Genomic DNA, 16437 nt, shown 5'->3' on the forward strand with positions numbered 1-16437 from the left:
TGTTCCATTCTCTCAAGTATGTAACATTGTGATCTTGTACTACATGTAATTTAAGACAATTTTGTTTTAAATGAGACAGATCTATACAATAACTCAGACAAAATTATCTCAGTTTTGTAAAGATGAATAAGGCAAAAAGTTCACAGTAACTTCTATGGTATTGCAAAATCCAAGGTGGGCCATGGGCAACAAACCCAAAATCTAAATCACAACAACTGTAAGAACAATTCTTACTATTGGATCTCATAGGAACTCAAGTACTACTATACTACTATAATTTCTTAGATATTTTATATGTACCTGTTTAACTATAAAATACATTACAGCTTTACATTTCAATTAGCTTCAAATGAAGTAAAACGGATCCAGATTTAAATTCCTCTTGAAAGAATATATGTTAGTTGTGATAGCTAATTTTATGTCAGCTTGTCTTTGCTTTGGTGTCCAGCTGTTCAGTGAAACACAAATCCAAATGTTGCTGTGAAGGTTTTCTTTAGATGTGATTAACATTTAAAACAGTAGACTCTGAGTAAAGCAGATTATCAGATATAATGTGGGTGGGCTTCAATCAGCTAAAGGCCTGAAGAGCAAAGACAGGTTCTAAAAAAGAAGCAATTCTGCCTCAAGACAGCTCTTCTCTGAATGTTCAGCCTGCCATCTTGCTCAATGAATTTGACTTATTAGCCTCCACAATTGCATGAACCAGTTCCTTAAATAAATTCATTCTCTTTCTCTGTCTCTCTTCCCTATTGGTTTTGTTTCTCTGGAGAACCCTGATTAATATACTAGTGTTCTATAGAATTCTAAAATGTTTCTTAATGTCCACAGTTTTGTTTGCCCTTAAGTGGCACTAAAGGCTACTATCTCATACTAACCAGATAAAGCTTATTAAGCAAAATTAACTTTTGAGATAAAACTTGCAAAGTTAGGAAGACAGCATCTCTCTCCCAGAAGAATTACAGCATACTAAGACAAGGAAACTACAGGTCTTTGTTCTGAATAGCAGATATCTATAGAGAATGAGTTTTAAAGATGCAAAGCTTATTACCATTTGGGTATGGTGTTTCACACAGCGTTAGAAAATCAACAATTGAATAGTCCATTTCCAGCACAGCAGTACTCTTCCCATGCATAACTGTTAAGCAGGGTCTTCTTCCTACAGTATCATAGGACAAACCTCCTGATAAAATAATAAAAGGTTCCCTGAAAATAAAATACATAGGCAGGATTATAAATAACATAGTGGACACTATATTTTCTTGCTGTATTGTAAACGTTTTAATTAGTAAAATAATAAATTCTAACATCTTAATGCATGATTTAATTGAATACTCGTGGATTTTTTAAATGACATTTGGTAAGACCCATATATATATATATATTTTTTTTTTTCCCATGAATTCATGAAAATTAACCTACAGTAAGAATGAACATTGACCACATTTGACTCTCATACCTCACCTTGGTCCCTAAAATTTTTTTCTTTAATCCTCTTTATACAACTGTCAAAAAATTATCTCTGTGTTTCTACTAGTCAAGACTCCTGAATATACAGCCTTTATTTCCAAACCTAATAACCAGGCTTTCTCAACAGATCTAAGAGAGCATTTATGGCCTGAGGCATCCACTATATGTAACAAATTAACTTCTCATTGATGTAGCAGGAATGTACTAGCTATAAATCACCCTTGAGAAAACAGTTATTCAAAATCATTTTCTAGAGGACTTCTGGAATTTTGGCTGGTATGCTATCCAACCACAGCTCCCATGTACATCCACTAGCTGCCAGCTTGCCACTACTGATTACTCTACAACTGTCTCCCTATTAGCCATTACTTAATGATTTATCTAGATTCACTTTTTAAAAGTGTATCCTTAAGTATACAAAAGGAAAAATATCTTTTCATATGTTTTGGCCTGTATTTATCTTTGTCTTGATTATTCATGCTTTTTGTCTATATTTTCATTAGATTAGTAATCCTTTTCTAATTGTTTGGTAAGAGTTCATTGATTCTAAGGAATTAGCTTTGATCTGCTGTGTCTCATCATTTGTTGGGTGGGAAGCTGTTTATGGTACATCAAACAGATGATTTTAAAAGTTTGATATAAGATTTTCTTAAATCTCCTCATGATATTTTAGGTACTTTCTGAATATTTATTCTAAGTTCAGTAGATTCACCTACCCCCTCTTCACATCTGGTATAAGCAGTATGTAATAATACGGAATTGTTAAAAATGCTAGTTCTTAATTACTTATTATTTTTTAAAAAATGCTAGCTCTTATATTTAACTTGAAGCTTGCTTGTCCATTGTTATATCGCTGTGAATAATAAGAAAATTAGATGAAAGCAATATTTTGTTACTTAAAAAAAAAAGTGCTTGTTCTGGAACTAAGCTGTCTAAAGTTAAATTAAATCTCAGCTCTGATACTGCAAAGCTGCTTAACCTCTCTATAGAGACCGAGTGGTATCTATATACCCTTGACAATTACTGAATTAATATACACAAAGCACTGGCATCAATGTGCAGCACATAGCATATTTTTGGTAAGATTTATTTATTATTACTACTATCGTCAAATTACCATTATTATCCATTATGAAAGTTCCCCTTCTTTTGGTATGTGGAAACATTAACATTTCTAAATTGTTTATTTTTACCTAAAATAAACTCTAGAATAAATAAACTCCACTAAAATTTACTTAGAGTAGTAGTACAAATGTGTTATTTATAAGGAAATACAAATATTAGGTCAAATAACTCAATTGTTTTTTAATACTGAAACATTTTACCTATTTTGATATATATAATGGGATAAGTGTATGTGTGTATAGTATTTTATTTAAAACTATACTTTCATATATCCTTGTTTTAGTTTTTTTCATAGAATTTATCATTAAAACTTATTTTGTTCATTGTTTTTCTCATTAAATTGTAAGCTCCATGAGGGCAAGGAGATTTGTTCATTTTGTTCCTTGCTGTATCCAAAACTTGGTCAATTAGTACAATGAATACATAAATGAATATGAATGGAATTAACAGATATGTATGTTACACTAACCACTCTTTAGTTTACACTATCATTTAGATTTTTCACCACTAAAATGATTTTGTTAATATTATTTTTCCACCTAAGTGACAGTAATCAAGGTTAAATTCCCAAATAGAACTATACCAATACATTGTTTCAATCACTTTGCATAGTGTTATTATTATGACTATAGTTAGGAAAGCATATTTAATTTTCTTTCCTTTTGCTCCACATATAATGAATAAATAGGATACACTTCCTCTCTTGCATACTTTGAAATTTTCCATACAATTGAATATAAAATACTAGAAATAAGGATGAAGACTCTGACTTCATCTTTTACAGATTGGAGGCCCGGGTCATGTATTTTATAAGTAATATTTCAAAAATAGTCTGATAAACGCTTTTACATATAGCCAACTTAAAAAAAAAAAAAAAAAAGCAGCATTGTTAATATAAAAACCAGAAACAGGGAGATGCTGAGCTACATAATAGAATAAAATTCCCATGGAAATATCAGGTAGGTTTGCCAGGTAAGTCACCAGTTTATTAGATAAATTGTTAATAATGGTATTTAATAACATCATGGCATTTAGGTAGGTTTATCCTCAAAAGGCAACTAAGTGTGTATTCAGTGGGCTTGTAAGTTGCCTACTCTTCTTTTCTAAACTTAGGAAAGAAAAAAAAATATGATGAAAAAAATAGGGATAAAAATATAAGAATAAAAAAATATGAGTAAGAAGCAGTTTCAGGGGCGCCTGGGTGGCTCAGTGGGTTAAGCCGCTGCCTTCGGCTCAGGTCATGATCTCGCGTCCTGGGATCGAGTCCCACATGGGGCTCTCTGCTCAGCAGGGAGCCTGCTTCCTCCTCTCTCTCTCTCTGCCTGCCTCTCCAACTACTTGTGATTTCTCTCTGTCAAATAAATAAATAAAATCTTTGAAAAAAAAAAAAAAAAAAAGAAGCAGTTTCAAAGAGATACCAAGTTAATATTCTTTTTCATAATAAAAGTTCCCCAAATCTAGCAATAAATGCATGTGTGTGTGTGTATATATATATATGCATACATATATGTATACATTTAAATACATTTTTTTCCCTTATATCTTATGTGTTGTTTTTTAAAAAAAATAATCTAAGTTTGCCAGGCAGGAATCACCTGACTTATGAACACCCAAGAGATTATATTTTTTCTTTATAAAGAACCAAACTTTGAAGGGTAAATATTAATGAGATGAATACTTTACAATAAGTAGTCATAAATGCAATGATAAGTATTTTAATACTAGATATTGAAAATTACATAAACTGTTTTGTTGGCATTTAGAATTATATAAAAAACTCTAGAAATCTAGATTATTTCTAGGTAGCATATGAATTATGGAGGTGGAGAATCTGTTTTTAAACACAATGTTAGTTTTTTTGATGTTACAGTAAGACCTGGAGAAAAGATAATTTTTATCCCGTAACTTAACATCAAATTTCAGTAGAATTTCTCTTAATGATACTGGACGCTCCTCAAGACTGTCATTTTGTGAAGATAACTGCATTAGAAGGGTGTCTGGACATTTTAATAATTTATTTAATCATTTAATCATTCACTCATTCATTCATTCATTTATGAGACCAAGTGCCATGCATGTGCTCAGGCAGGGGTAGGCAGAGGGAGAGGAAAAGAGAATCTTAAGCAGGTTCCATGTGGGGCGTGGAGCCTGACATGGGGTTAGATCTCATCACCCTGGGATCATGACCTGAGTTGAAATGAAGAGTCAGAAGTTTAACTGGGACTGAGCCACCCAGATGCCCCTAGACCTTTCATAATCTGATTGAAATTTTTAAGAGGCTGGACACTTTTAGTTAATTCCTTTGTCTTCTAACCTCCCCAGACTGGCCTTAATATGTGGTTTGGCTCAAGTTGTGTTTCATATGAAGCACTCTTCAGTTAAAGGAAGTACTTCTACCCAAAAAGCCATTTTTAAAACCAATTTGCTCAGCTCAGTTCTACAACATTACCCATTCATTCAAATTTATTTTGAGCACCTATATTCCTGAGAATAAAACAGTGCACTCATGTCTAGTGTACATGAACAAGCACATTGGGACAAGTGTTACAAAGAGAATAAAACAATGTGGAATGGTAGGCTGACTGTGAGGGAGGACACAGAGCAGTTACTGTAAGAGTGATCAGAAAAGATCCCTGAAGTAATGACAGATGAGCTGGCCGGAATGAAGAGGAGCCAGTCAAAGAGCTTGGTGTTGGGAGAAAAGGGTTGCACATTTTAGGTAACAGGAATAATGGCAAAGACCCCAAGTCAGGAATGAGTTTGGTACATCTGAGGAATTAAATGGCCAATGGGGCTACAACACAGTGCGTAAAGCAATATGTGGTAAGAGATGACACAACTCCAAATCTTATAAAGTGCATCCTGTTCCCTGTATTAGGATCTTAAGAACCTGTCTCCTCCATATCAGCCCCAAGGTAACTTTAGCTCTGGCCCTAATAACCTGCAGCTGAAATTATTATAATAGCATTTGCACACATTGTTTATTGCCTGAGATACACTTCCCCTCATTTTCTGTTTGACTTTAGCATTCTAAAACTCAGTCCAATTACTATCTCCTCAGAAAAACCTTCCCTGATCCATCCACCCTGATTGTGCTTGGTTCCCTTTCTGTGTTCCTAGAATCCTGTGCCTACTTCTTCTCAGCATTTACCAAAACAAATATCATTGTTTATCTAGTTTCCCTTTGTATTGTGAGATCCTTTAGGAAACAAAGAGTAAAATTACCTCTGCATCCCCAGGCCCTAGCTAAGGATGCCAAAAAGTGTTTAACAAATACATATTTAAATACCACTAAACCTATCACTCAGATGGTCACTAATACTAGGACTTACAATCAGAAATGCTGTAGGATTTGGTAATATTTGGCCAAATTTGGTAATAAACACTGCCTAAAGTAGTTTGAAATGTAACTGTTGTGCTGTTCTGATACTCTTTCTGCATAAATAGTACTGCCACCTGTATTATTCACTACTTCTATGTATTTTTTAAATTGGAATTTAAGCTCCAAATTCTCTCTTATGTCCTTAATTTACATTACTAACTTTATTAAATTCTCCAACTTTCATCAAATGCAGATGTGCCCTTCTATTTCAAAGGAAACACTTAACTATAAATTTGGCGAACAGAATTACACCTTGGCTCTTGAAAGCTAACAAATATCTTCTCTTTACTACTCAAACCTCAGTGCTCAACTTTATTTGGGGTTTGTAAGGAGCAGAGGAAGCATAAGGGAGGAAATCTTAAGTAGGCTCCAAGCCCAGTACCAACACAGGACTTGATCTCACAACACCTGAGATCATGACCTGAGCTGAAATCAAGAATCAGCTGCTTGACCAACTGAGCTGTCAAGGTGCCCCCTAGTGCTTAGCTTTTTATTGAATGAATATATGACTTTTATGAGACCGTACATCAAATTTCTAAGATTCTCAGTTCAAATTCCAATTCCAAATTATGATTATCTAATTTGAATAGTCTTAAGAAAAATCTACACAACTATGATCTCATATTTGTTGTCAAATTGCTTACATTTCACATAAAAGCTAAAGGCTAAGTTTTTTGAAGTATCAAATCAAAATGAAATAATCAAAAACGAGGGTTTCAAAAAATGAATTTTTAAGGGCTGAGAAGCAAAAAAGAAAACCTAAAATATAGGAAGACGAATTAAAAGCACTTTTTAAATCATGGAGTGCTACAGTTTCAAACAATGCTTCTTTAAACTGTCTGTGGTTAAGAACTATTTAAAAAAATCTAATTCATTGAAAATCTCTTTTTTTTTTTTTTGTAAGAAAAACAACTATATAGTACAGTAACAGTCACCTTACGGGCAATACAATGGCACTAAATTCATATCTCTCAATAGTTACCCTGAATGTGAATGGGCTAAATGCCCCTGTCAAAAGACACAGGGTATCAGAATGGATAAAAAAACAAAACCCATCTATATGTTGCCTCCAAGAAACACATTTTAAGCCCAAAGACACCTCCAGATTTAAAGTGAGGGGGTGGAAAAGAATTTACCATGCTAATGGACATCAGAAGAAAGCAGGAGTGGCAATCCTTATATCAGATCAATTAGATTTTAAGCCAAAGACTATAATAAGAGATGAGGTAGGACACTATATCATACTCAAAGGGTCTGTCCAACAAGAAGATTTAACAATTTTAAATATCTATGCCCCCAATGTGGGAGCAGCCAACTATATAAACCAATTAATAACAAAATCAAAGAAACACATCAACAATAATACAATAATAGTAGGGGACTTTAACACTCCCCTCACTGAAATGGACAGGTCATCCAAGCAAAAGATCAGCAAGGAAATAAAGGCCTTAAACGACACACTGGACCATATGGACATCACAGATATATTCAGAATATTTCATCCCAAAGCAACAGAATACACATTCTTCTCTAGTGCACATGGAACATTCTCCAGAATAGATCACATCCTCGGTCCTAAATCAGGACTCAACCGGTATCAAAAGATTGGGATCATTCCCTGCATATTTTCAGACCACAATGCTCTAAAGCTAGAACTCAACCACAAAAGGAAGTTTGGAAAGAACCCAAATACGTGGAGACTAAACAGTATCCTTCTAAAGAATGAATGGGTCAACCGGGAAATTAAAGAAGAATTGAAAAAAATCATGGAAACAAATGATAATGAAAATACAACGGTTCAAAATCTGTGGGACACAACAAAGGCAGTCCTGAGAGGAAAATATATAGCGGTACAAGCCTTTCTCAAGAAACAAGAAAGGTCTCAGGTACACAACCTAACCCTACACCTAAAGGAGCTGGAGAAAGAACAAGAAAGAAACCCTAAGCCCAGCAGGAGAAGAGAAATCATAAAGATCAGAGCAGAAATCAATGAAATAGAAACCAAAAAAACAATAGAACAAATCAACGAAACTAGGAGCTGGTTCTTTGAAAGAATTAATAAAATTGATAAACCCCTGGCCCGACTTATCAAAAAGAAAAGAGAAAGGACCCAAATAAATAAAATCATGAATGAAAGAGGAGAGATCACAACTAACACCAAAGAAATACAAACTATTATAAGAACATACTATGAGCAACTCTATGGCAATAAATTTGACAATCTGGAAGAAATGGATGCATTCCTAGAAACATATAAACTACCACAACTGAACCAGGAAGAAGTAGAAAGCCTGAACAGACCCATAACCAGTAAGGAGATTGAAACAGTCATTAAAAATCTCCAAACAAACAAAAGCCCAGGGCCAGACGGTTTCCCGGGGGAATTCTACCAAACATTTAAAGAAGAACTAATTCCTATTCTCCTGAAACTGTTCCAAAAAATAGAAATGGAAGGAAAACTTCCAAACTCATTTTATGAGGCCAGCATCACCTTGATCCCAAAACCAGACAAGGATCCCACCAAAAAAGAGAGCTATAGACCGATATCCTTGATGAACACAGATGCGAAAATACTCAACAAAATACTAGCCAATAGGATTCAACAGTACATTAAAAAGATTATTCACCATGACCAAGTGGGATTTATTCCAGGGCTGCAAGGTTGGTTCAACATCCGCAAATCAGTCAATGTGATACAACACATCAATAAAAGAAAGAACAAGAACCATATGATACTCTCAATAGATGCTGAAAAAGCATTTGACAAAGTACAACATCCCTTCCTGATCAAAACTCTTCAAAGTGTAGGGATAGAGGGCACATACCTCAATATCATCAAAGCCATCTATGAAAAACCCACCGCAAATATCATTCTCAATGGAGAAAAACTGAAAGCTTTTCCGCTAAGGTCAGGAACACGGCAGGGATGTCCATTATCACCACTGCTATTCAACATCGTACTAGAGGTCCTAGCCTCAGCAATCAGACAACAAAAGGAAATTAAAGGCATCCAAATCGGCAAAGAAGAAGTCAAATTATCACTCTTCGCAGATGATATGATACTATATGTGGAAAACCCAAAAGACTCCACTCCAAAACTGTTAGAACTTATACAGGAATTCAGTAAAGTGTCGGGATATAAAATCAATGCACAGAAATTAGTTGCATTTCTCTACACGAACAGCAAGACAGAAGAAAGAGATATTAAGGAGTCAATCCCACTTACAATTGCATCCAAAACCATAAGATACCTAGGAATAAACCTAACCAAAGAGACACAGAATCTATACTCAGAAAACTATAAAGTACTCATGGAAGAAATTGAGGAAGACACAAAGAAATGGAAAAATGTTCCATGCTCCTGGATTGGAAGAATAAATATTGTGAAAATGTCTATGCTACCTAAAGCAATCTACACATTTAATGCAATTCCTATCAAAGTACCATCCATCTTTTTCAAAGAAATGGAACAAATAATGCTAAAATTTATATGGAACCAGAAAAGACCTCGAATAGCCAAAGGGATATTGAAAAAGAAAGCCAACGTTGGTGGCATCACAATTCCGGACTTCAGGCTCTATTACAAAGCTGTCATCATCAAGACAGCATGGTACTGGCACAAAAACAGACACATAGATCAATAGAGAGCCCAGAAATAGACCCTCAACTCTATGGTCAACTAATCTTCGACAAAGCAGGAAAGAATGTCCAATGGAAAAAAGACAGCCTTTTCAATAAATGGTGCTGGGAAAATTGGACAGCCACATGCAGAAAAATGAAATTGGACCATTCCCTTACACCACACACAAAAATAGACTCAAAATGGATGAAGGACCTCAATGTGCAAAAGGAATCCATCAAAATCCTTGAGGAGAACACGGGCAGCAACCTCTTCGACCTCTGCCGCAGCAACATCTTCCTAGGAACAACGCAAAAGGCAAGGGAAGCAAGGGAAAAAATGAACTACGGGGATTTCATCAAGATCAAAAGCTTTTGCACAGCAAAGGAAACAGTTAACAAAATCAAAAGACAACTGACAGAATGGGAGAAGATATTTGCAAACGACATATCAGATAAAGGACTAGTGTCCAGAATCTATAAAGAACTTAGCAAACTCAACACCCAAAGAACAAATAATCCAATCAAGAAATGGGCAGAGGACATGAATAGACATTTCTGCAAAGAAGACATCCAGGTGGCGAACAGACACATGAAAAAGTGCTCCATATCACTCGGCATCAGGGAAATACAAATCAAAACCACAATGAGATATCACCTCACACCAGTCAGAATGGCTAAAATCAACAAATCAGGAAATGACAGATGCTGGCGAGGATGCGGAGAAAAGGGAACCCTCCTACACTGTTGGTGGGAATGCAAGCTGGTGCAGCCACTCTGGAAAACAGCATGGAGGTTCCTCAAAATGTTGAAAATAGAACTGCCCTATGACCCAGCAATTGCACTATTGGGTATTTACCCTAAAGATACAAATGTAGTGATCCAAAGGGGCACGTGCACCCGAATGTTTATAGCAGCAATGTCCACAATAGCCAAACTATGGAAAGAACCTAGATGTCCATCAACAGATGAATGGATCAAGAAGATGTGGTATATATACACAATGGAATACTATGCAGCCATCAAAAGAAATGAAATCTTGCCATTTGCTACAACATGGATGGAACTAGAGCGTATCATGCTTAGCGAAATAAGTCAAGCGGAGAAAGACAACTATCATATGATCTCCCTGATATGAGGAAGTGGTGATGCAACATGGAGGCTTAAGTGGGTAGAAGAAGAATAAATGAAACAAGATGGGATTGGGAGGGAGACAAACCATAAGTGACTCTTAATCTCACAAAACAAACTGAGGGTTGCCGGGGGGAGGGGGTTTGGGAGAAGGGGGTGGGATTATGGACATTGGGGAGGGTATGTGATTTGGTGAGTGCTGTGAAGTGTGTAAACCTGGTGATTCACAGACCTGTACCCCTGGGGATAAAAATATATGTTTATAAAAAATAAAAAAAATTAAAGTCTAAAAAAAAAAAAAAAAGAAAGAAAAACAACTAAATGTGTCCACAGATGTTGTGGTAATATCAAATGGTATTCAAGTTTCCATACTCTTACTTTTGATTTCTGTATTTTGTCTCAGAGAGTTAGCTGACTGGAACCATTCATGCACCATACCTGGAGTAGCACTAGTCTAGAAAAGAAAAAGTTAAGCCTTCTAAGGATACTCCTTTGACTTACTCTATCATGACCAGGGAGGTATGTGAAGATGTCACTGAAGACCTCACTGCAAGGTGCCAAACTCCCTCACACCCTGAAGTTAATTCAGAAGCCATGGAATTCTTTAAAACAACTATTTGATAAGAGAACTACTGCTTAGTTATAACAAGTTTTCACCAGGGACCTTTTTGAGTAAACGTGAAAATAACAAGGTAGCATAAGAATAAACCATTATGATAAGGAACTGAATGCAGAGAAGCACAATAGGTCATAACCCAAGTTTTGGAAGAAGACATCTATGTTCAGATCCTAGCTCTATTACTTTGTACCTATGAGGATTGAACAACTTATTTTAATTATCTGAGCCTCAGTTTTCTCTTCTGATATACCTCATAGAGTTATTATAAAATCACATTGCATATACATGGCTTATTACAATGCCCAGTACAAAATGCATTCTCAGGAAGTGACAATTACTTTACTGGCACCATGATGATAATATTCCAGTGTCCTTCTAGTTCATATCTGTACCTCTGCCAATTTTAAGAGGACTCTCTGAGAACCAGAGTAGCCACCTCGAAGCTATGTTTCACTAGTGACTAACCCTAATACTCTCCTTTGCTAATATAGATAAAAAGATAGAAGTTTGGGGGGAAAAAATAAAGGAACATGATTTAGACAAGTTTTTGTCTAAATGAGCAATTTAACAATGGTATAGATTTAGTAGATTTGTATATTGCAGTATTTACATAAAATTAAGATTTTAATATTGTTATGTTTATTTTATTGATATAATTTTCATGAAAAGTTATAGTAATGAGCCTTAATACATATCTTTTTAGTTATCAAAAATGTGGAATCTCCAAACACTTCTATAAATTGCCATGAAGTATACAAGAGTGATACTGAGAATGTGGTCTGTGAATCCCTAAGGGTTTCCAGGATCCTTTTCAAAAGGTCGAGGGTAAAACTACTTCATTATGGTATTAAGACACTATTGGCCTTTTCACTGTGTGATATTTGCACTGATGGCACAAAAGTAATAGTAGGTGGATTCAACTCCTGGTATCTCAGCATGAACCAAAGCAATGGCACCAATCTAGTCTACTCATTTTATTCCTCATTGCTTTACCTTAAAAGGATTTTTCCCCTTCCACTTCCAAAGGTCTTTGGTGAAGTAGTAAAATGACTAATTTTAAATACTGATCCTTAATATGTCTTTCTAATGTTGTGTTAGGGAAATAAAAATATACACAAAGCACTTCTATACACTGAATTGGACAGTTATTTCCAGAAAAGCACTTGTACAGTTGTCAGAGTTGTAAGCTAAACTATCTATTATTTTTGCTTACAGGATGACTAATAAACTATAATTTAGGTTTGGGTAATTGACAGTCATCTTCCCAAAAATGAATGAAGTTAATCTTATATTAGGAAAAGCAACTGGCATTATTTACGATGATAAAGTCTGGGCTTTCAAGTAAAAATCAAGAGTTTGGGAACTTCTATCTGCCATGAATTTCACAGTTTCCCAATACTTCAAGATTTTCCTCAAGAGATCAGTGGTGATTTCAGCAATTTAAAGATATATAATGAAATGCCTCAATACTAGAAGATATGAAAGAGTCAAACAGTATTTTCCTATTTATCAGTGCCATGATGTTACAAAAGCATCCAAGAGTGAAAGAGTCACTTCAAGTGCTGAAAGATCAAAGAATTCTCATGGGAGAGAGTAAAAAAATTTACCAATAAGCAATTCAGATCTCCCACTACAACCAATGTTTAAGAATCTACTACTTGTCAAGTTTGGGTGTAGTGGCAAAGAATATTTACCATTATTTTATTTTTTTTTAATTTTTTATTTTTTATAAACATATATTTTTATCCCCAGGGGTACAGGTCTGTGAATCACCAGGTTTACACACTTCATAGCACTCACCAAATCACATACCCTCCCCAATGTCCATAATCCAACCCCTTCTCCCAAAACCCTCCCCCCAGCAATCCTCAGTTTGTTTTGTGAGATTAAGAGTCACTTATGGTTTGTCTCCCTCCCAATCCCATCTTGTTTCATTGATTCTTCTTCTACCCACTTAAGCCTCCATGTTGCATCACCACTTCCTCATATCAGGGAGATCATATGATAGTTGTCTTTCTCTGCTTGACTTATTTTGCTAAGCATGAAACGCTCTAGTTCCATCCATGTTGTTGCAAATGGCAAGATTTCATTTCTTTTGATGGCTTTTAAAAGTCAAACTACATACCTCTGTAAACCTGAATTTTCTTTGTATGCCTCAATTAGAAGAACATTACAAAAGACCGACTGTAGAAGCAGATCTGAGATTTTAGCTGTAATCTATTACACTACACTTGAAAGAAATTTCCAAAATAAACAATTCTAGTACATTTTTAGAAGGAGTTATTTTAAAATGTTTTACTTATCTTAACATGCTAGGGTTTTTTTTTTTTTTAATAAAGATGTTTTTAGTTAGATTTTGTTTTTAGGTTTTTTTTTAAGATTTTATTTAGTTATTTGACAGAGGGAGATCACAAGTAGGCAGAGAGGCAGGCAGAGAGAAAGGAGGAAACAGGCTCCCTGCTGTGCAGAGAGCCCGATGCTGGACTCAATCCCAGGACCCTGAGATCGTGACCTGAGCCAAAGGCAGAGGCTTTAACCCACTGAGCCACCCAGGCATCCAGGGATTATTATTTTTCAATGAATTAATAAGTATTTTTTAAATTCTAAACTTTATTTCTAGTAGGGTAAATATCAATAGTTAAAACCCATATAAAGTAGAAGATGTTTGGGGTTCTCAATAACTGAGTGTAAAGGGTCCTGAGACCAGTTTAGGGACTGATAGTATACACATAAAAATTAAGCCCACACAAAAGAAAATTGACAATCATGACAGGCTTTCATTTAATACAAGTTAAAACAATTGGTTGTAATTATTAAGAGATGATATAATAATATAAAAGGGTATTATAATAAAGGTAATAATAAGTAAGCTTAAGTTTATTAACAGGGACTCTATTAGTACCATACAAAGAAATAAAATGGCATTCTTCTCTAAATTATGGTCTTTTGACCATTAATACAATGATGAAGATTCACTGAAGCCTTTATGATTTCTCATTACCAGTCAAACTATAAGAACTTAGGGGTTACATAGCAATAACGTGCTAAATAACATGTCCTCTAACATGTGAAATTCATGTAAATGAGTGGCTGGCAAGACTCAACTTGGAGATAAGAAAGAAAAAGACTCCATGAATTCTACAGTCCTCACTTAAGAAAAAAAAAATTCTTAGAACATCTTCCTAAACTTGAAGGCAGAAGCTTAAGTGCCCCTATAAACTGAAAATGTCATGAATCTTAATAAATTTAGAAGAATTATAATATTCTCTTGTAACCATCAAAGGCTGACAGTAATAACAAAAGCTATTAAAATGAAGTTGTCATGTCTATGGCAACACAGCTCTTCTCTACCTGTGCTTTCCAGGGCAAAGCATCCATTCTGGTGCTGACATTAAACTGGAAAGCAAAATAAACTTAAGCTATCAACATGGTAAGTCAATGAGATAAAAGTTCAGAATTTGGTAGACATAACCTAACCATAAAAATTCCAGAAAAATTATCCTTTGGGGTTTTGATGTATTATAGTTTCATGATCCAGTATGGTTAGGATGCATGAAATTTATATGGCCCTACAGCAAACTGTATTAGTCCATTACTTTTTTTTTTTCTAGTATCAATTCAAATGAAAGAATTTTTGTTAACAATCAGGCATTTTTTTCAAAAAAAGAAATCTAAAACCTTCAATTAAGTCTTTGTCATGCAGAATATTTGTGATTACATGAACTATACATGAAGTTCAGAGTGTTACAAGTATGATTTCAAAGCCTATCTCTGAAAGAACATTGCACAGTTTTCAAAATCAGGGACACCTGGGTGGCTCAGTGGGTTAAAGCCTCTGCCTTCGGCTCAGGTCATGGTGTCAGGGTCCTGGGATCAAGCCCTGCATCGGGCTCTCTGGTCATCGGGGAGCCTGCCTCCCCCTGCCTCTTTGCCTACTTGTGATCTCTGCCTGTCAAATAAATAAATACAATCTTTTTTAAAAAAATCATTTACTGTAGACAAGGTCTTACATGGATTTGATCCCTGTCCCCTTGAAAAACATAACCTAAAGCATATAAGCTGATATCAATATATATTATAAGCAGCCCAGGACTAGAACAATTAGTGAACCATCACGAAGATATTCAGTCCATGCACAGATCATAAGTAGATGCATTTTAGAGATGGAAAAAAAAAAAGCAGATTAGGATGAATAATGATGGAAACCTATCCTTAAATTAGTTTGAACAAGCCATAAGGCTTTATGGATGCAACAGAGAACCAATTTAGATGATGAAGAAGAGCTGGCTCTAAAAGAAGAAACCACAGAAAAGCTAAGAATGAACTTCAGCAGTAGAAAAAAGTGTAAGAAAGTGTAAAAAAACAAAGTGTAAGAAAGGACTATCTGAATATCCTTAACAAGTAAGAGATAATTTTGGAAACAATTAGATTTGAAATGAAGCTGTGCCTTCTTATAAATAATACACATCAAAAACCACTAGCTTAAAAAAAAATAAGTATAAGGTTTTAAAATTCTATTTTAGGATTTCAGAAATGGAAGATGTGTTACCAAAATGAGTATCAGCCATTAAAAATTCCAGAAAAATTATCCTTTGGGGTTTTGATGTATTATAGTTTCATGATCCAGTATGGTTAGGATACATGAAATTTATATGGCCCTATAGCAAACTGTATTAGTCCATTACTTTTTTTTTTTTCTAGTATCAATTCAAATGAAAGAATTTGTGTTAACAATCAGGCATTTTTTTCAAAAAAAGAAATCTAAAACCTTCAATTAAGTCTTTGTCATGCAGAATATTTGTGATTACATGAACTATACATGGCAACTTTGTTAAATTCATCTATTTCTAGATAGAGGGGCATGGATAAACATATAAATAACATTGGTCCCTGCCAAAACATAATATCTGAGCTGGATGACTGCTTGCCAAAAATTAAGTTGTAAAATTTTTATGAAACACCACTTAATATGCAGATGGAAGCAAATTTAACGTCAGATCCCTATTATCAGAGCAGGTTGCCTTTTCTATTATAACAGTAATCATTTAGGAGTTCACACTGTGGTGACAAAATATAATACGATTCCAAAGCATAA

At 34.8% G+C, this 16437-nt stretch overlaps 1 protein-coding gene across 5 annotated transcripts in view; it reads right to left on the reverse strand.

Moving 5' to 3' along the window:
- Window positions 1-16437, reverse strand: part of STXBP5 (syntaxin binding protein 5) — a 178254-nt gene that overhangs the window by 73037 nt on the left and 88780 nt on the right. For all 5 annotated transcript variants that reach the window (XM_059177310.1, XM_059177307.1, XM_059177309.1 and 2 more), the window contains exon 10: window positions 1049-1203. In XM_059177310.1, the coding sequence (XP_059033293.1) occupies window positions 1049-1203 (155 nt within the window). The remainder of the gene's footprint in view (window positions 1-1048; window positions 1204-16437) is intronic.

Source organism: Mustela lutreola, chromosome 6 (genome assembly GCF_030435805.1).
Source record: "Mustela lutreola isolate mMusLut2 chromosome 6, mMusLut2.pri, whole genome shotgun sequence".
In the NCBI taxonomy this organism is placed as follows: Eukaryota; Metazoa; Chordata; class Mammalia; order Carnivora; family Mustelidae; genus Mustela; species Mustela lutreola.